This window comes from Loxodonta africana, chromosome 12 (assembly GCF_030014295.1).
Source record: "Loxodonta africana isolate mLoxAfr1 chromosome 12, mLoxAfr1.hap2, whole genome shotgun sequence".
In the NCBI taxonomy this organism is placed as follows: Eukaryota; Metazoa; Chordata; class Mammalia; order Proboscidea; family Elephantidae; genus Loxodonta; species Loxodonta africana.
This window is the reverse complement of record NC_087353.1, coordinates 85,838,621-85,841,697: the sequence shown is the minus strand read 5'-3', so window position 1 is coordinate 85,841,697 and position 3,077 is coordinate 85,838,621. Positions and strand designations below refer to the sequence as shown.

At 52.6% G+C, this 3,077-nt stretch overlaps 1 protein-coding gene across 1 annotated transcript; it reads left to right on the top strand.

Moving 5' to 3' along the window:
- On the top strand, positions 1-3,077 carry DCTPP1 (dCTP pyrophosphatase 1). Its single transcript, XM_064295846.1, has 3 exons — positions 1-121; positions 789-899; positions 2,589-3,077. Exons 1-3 carry the CDS (start codon positions 21-23, stop codon positions 2,887-2,889), a joined length of 513 nt encoding a protein of 170 aa, XP_064151916.1. The 5' UTR covers positions 1-20; the 3' UTR covers positions 2,890-3,077.

The following is a 3,077-nucleotide window of genomic DNA, read 5'->3' as shown; positions in this document are numbered from 1 at the left end:
GCTGCGGCGGGGTGGGCGGCATGTCTGGTGTCGGTGGGGACACGCGTGGGGGAAAGGGAGGGGAGGGTGGTATCTGTGCCGGCCCGTTCAGCTTCAGTTCGGAACCCACGCTCGAGGACATGTAAGCAGTTGTTGCCCATCCCAGGCTAGGGAGAGCAGCTTTCTCCCTTCTAATGGGGGAGGGTCCCTCCACGTGGTCGGAAAGAAGGCCAGCAGCGGCGCTAGCGTCTGCTGGTTGACCTCGGGCGAGCCTTCTGACCTCATTTGCAAAATGGGCGCAGCAGTGCACACCTGAGGCAGGGGAAATTGGGTGACGCTCCGTGAGTAATACTAGGATCATCCTTATGCCCAGCCCTGGGGAGATACCGGAGTCGGACACTGCCTGTGCCCACCGAGAGTAGGGGGTAGGACAGGGGCAAATGAAATGCTGAGAAGTAGGAGATACTCTTTCTTGCTGGAGAAAATCAAGAAAAGGCTTCTTAGGGGAAGCGGCCCTGGTGCTGCGCTCTGCAAGATAAGTAGAATTTAGAACCACGTTCCAGGTGGAGAAGATTACAGAAGCTGCAGCAGGAGGTGGAATATTGGGGAAGAGGGTGAAGTTTGGCTAGAGTTTAGGGACGCACCATTTTATAGATGAAGAAACCAAGTCTCACAGAGAAGAAATCACTTGCCCAAGTCCATCCAGGGAATTAGTTGCAGAATTCGCTGATGCCCACGTCCCCATTACTGCCTTGGCTCTGTTTCTCCTCCCTGGGACCCTGGGCTTCCACCCCTTTGTCCTATTCCAGCCGCCGCCTCCATGCTGAGTTCGCTGCTGAACGAGACTGGGACCAGTTCCACCAGCCTCGGAACCTCCTGCTGGCCTTGGTGGGGGAAGTAGGGGAGCTGGCAGAGCTCTTGTAAGTAAATGGAACGCTTCCTGGAAGAGGTTATGCGGGGGGGGGGGGGGGGGGAGCATTTATTTGATTATCAAACAGTCATGGGTTCAGTTTCTCCTCCACACTCTCAGGCTGTGTGCGTGGTACTAGGGATACAGAGATGACTCATTCAGTCCCTGCCCTCTAGGGGCGTCCAGTCTCCTGGGACAGAAAAGTATGAAAACAGCAAGGCTGATCCAGGTTTGAGAAGAGGGGGTGGCAACAACTTTACTTCTTGCCTCTGGGAAGGAAGAAAGGAAGGTGGTATCCTCTAGAAGACCTGCCTGTGGCATTCTAGAGAGGGAGAAGTACTTTTGCACAGTTAATGAGGCTGGAAAGGGAGAATCTGATACAACTTTAGTGTAAAGAAGAGCAGAGGTTTGTATGTTTTGTTCTGTGGTGTGTCTCAAGTGTCTGGCATACAATTAAAGCACTCAGTTATCTATCGAGTGAGTGATAGAGCTGTGGAGAAGAGGGGTGGGAGAGGAACCCGGAAAGATAGGATTGGACTGGTAAGTGATAGAGGTTGGGCAGGGGACCTGACCTAATGTGGGTTGTAGAAAGACCACTGTGCTGCAGTGCAGACTGGATCACAAAGAGAAGGGGGTCTGGGAGACCAGTAAGGAGGATGGTATAGACCAAGCAAGAAATGGTGAGGCCTGGACCAGGGCAGTTACTGGGGCTGGAAAAATGAGGGCACAGGTATAAGTGTGTGGAAACAGAGGGCAAGCCATTCATTCATTACAGATGTATGAGCATCACCTGTGCGCTAGGTCATCTAGCCTCAAGGGGGTCTCGAATAAGACAGGCACGGTTCCTACCTTCACGCAACTGACGTTTTCATGGGAGGAGACTGACAATAATTCAACTAATTTAAAAAGATCTGGAATTGTAACAAATGCTGTGAGGAACATAAAAGGCAATGAGAGAAGGTAACTGGGAGGAAGAAGGCTTTTCTGAGGAGGTGACATCTGAGGTGAGATCTGAACAACAGGAAAGAGTCCGCCATGGAAAAGGATGGGGGGTGGGGCATTCAAAGTAGAAGGAGCAGTAAGTGCAAAGGCCCTGTGACAGCATGGCATGTTTGTGAGACAGAAAAGAGTGGCTTTAGGTGAGGAGGGAGAGCGGGGGGTGGGGGTCAATGACATTTGAAGAGTCAGGGAGTCAGGCAGGCAGGGCCTAGGGGGCATGGTTAGGGGTGGATTTTACTCTAAGCACTGTAGAGGTTTAGCAGGAGAGGGATAAAATGTAATTTGTGCTTTTAAAAGATGGCACAGTGCAAGAGTAGAAGTAGGGAGATGAGTTCTGCGGTAGTCCAGACCTGAGGTTTGGTCACTCTAACAGTGGTAGGGCTGGAAAGAAGTGGAATTGGGTCTCAAAGCTGTGACTGAACAAGTGAAATGTTCTCCTTTCTGCTTCTTGGCTCAGGTAGGGGACACAGAGGTCTAGGTGGATCATCTGTTGAGGTCTCTTCCTCACCCTGACTTGGCCCAGATGTGTTGGATTGCCTTGGAGGAACTTCTTGGGGGGGGGGGGTGGTGTGTGTGTGTGTGTGTCTGTGTGACTGTGACTGTGTTTATCTCTGCAAGGACTGAGGTACTTCTGAGAGACAAGGAGCCCACTGTCTTAGCTAGCATCTTTGTATGTCTGTCTGTCTGTTCTTCTCCCCAGTCAGTGGAAGCCGGATGAGGAGCTTGGACCCCAAACCTGGCCTACCAGGGAGCGGGCAGCCCTTCAGGAGGAGCTTAGTGATGTCCTCATCTATCTGGTGGCATTGGCAGCCCGCTGTCGAGTGGATCTGCCCCAAGCAGTGCTCTCCAAGATGGACACAAACCGGCGACGTTACCCAGTCCATCTGTCCCGTGGCTCTGCCTGCAAATATACGGACTTGCCCCATGGGTCTGTCTCCGAAGACCAGGTGGTAGGGCCTACAGACCTCACCTTTGAGTCCACGGGCCAGGCCTCCACCTAGAGACGTGGGCACAGGACGTGCAACTCAGCACAGAATCTGAGAAGCAGAAGGTAGCCTGGTTACAGAACTTTCTGGTCCTTTCTTAACAGATCATGCGCCTGGAGGCCCCACTTCCTGAGGTCTGAGGCCCAGGGACCTCTGGAAAACAGCCTCCTGTCTTCTCTCCCAATAAAAGTTTTCAGCAGCAA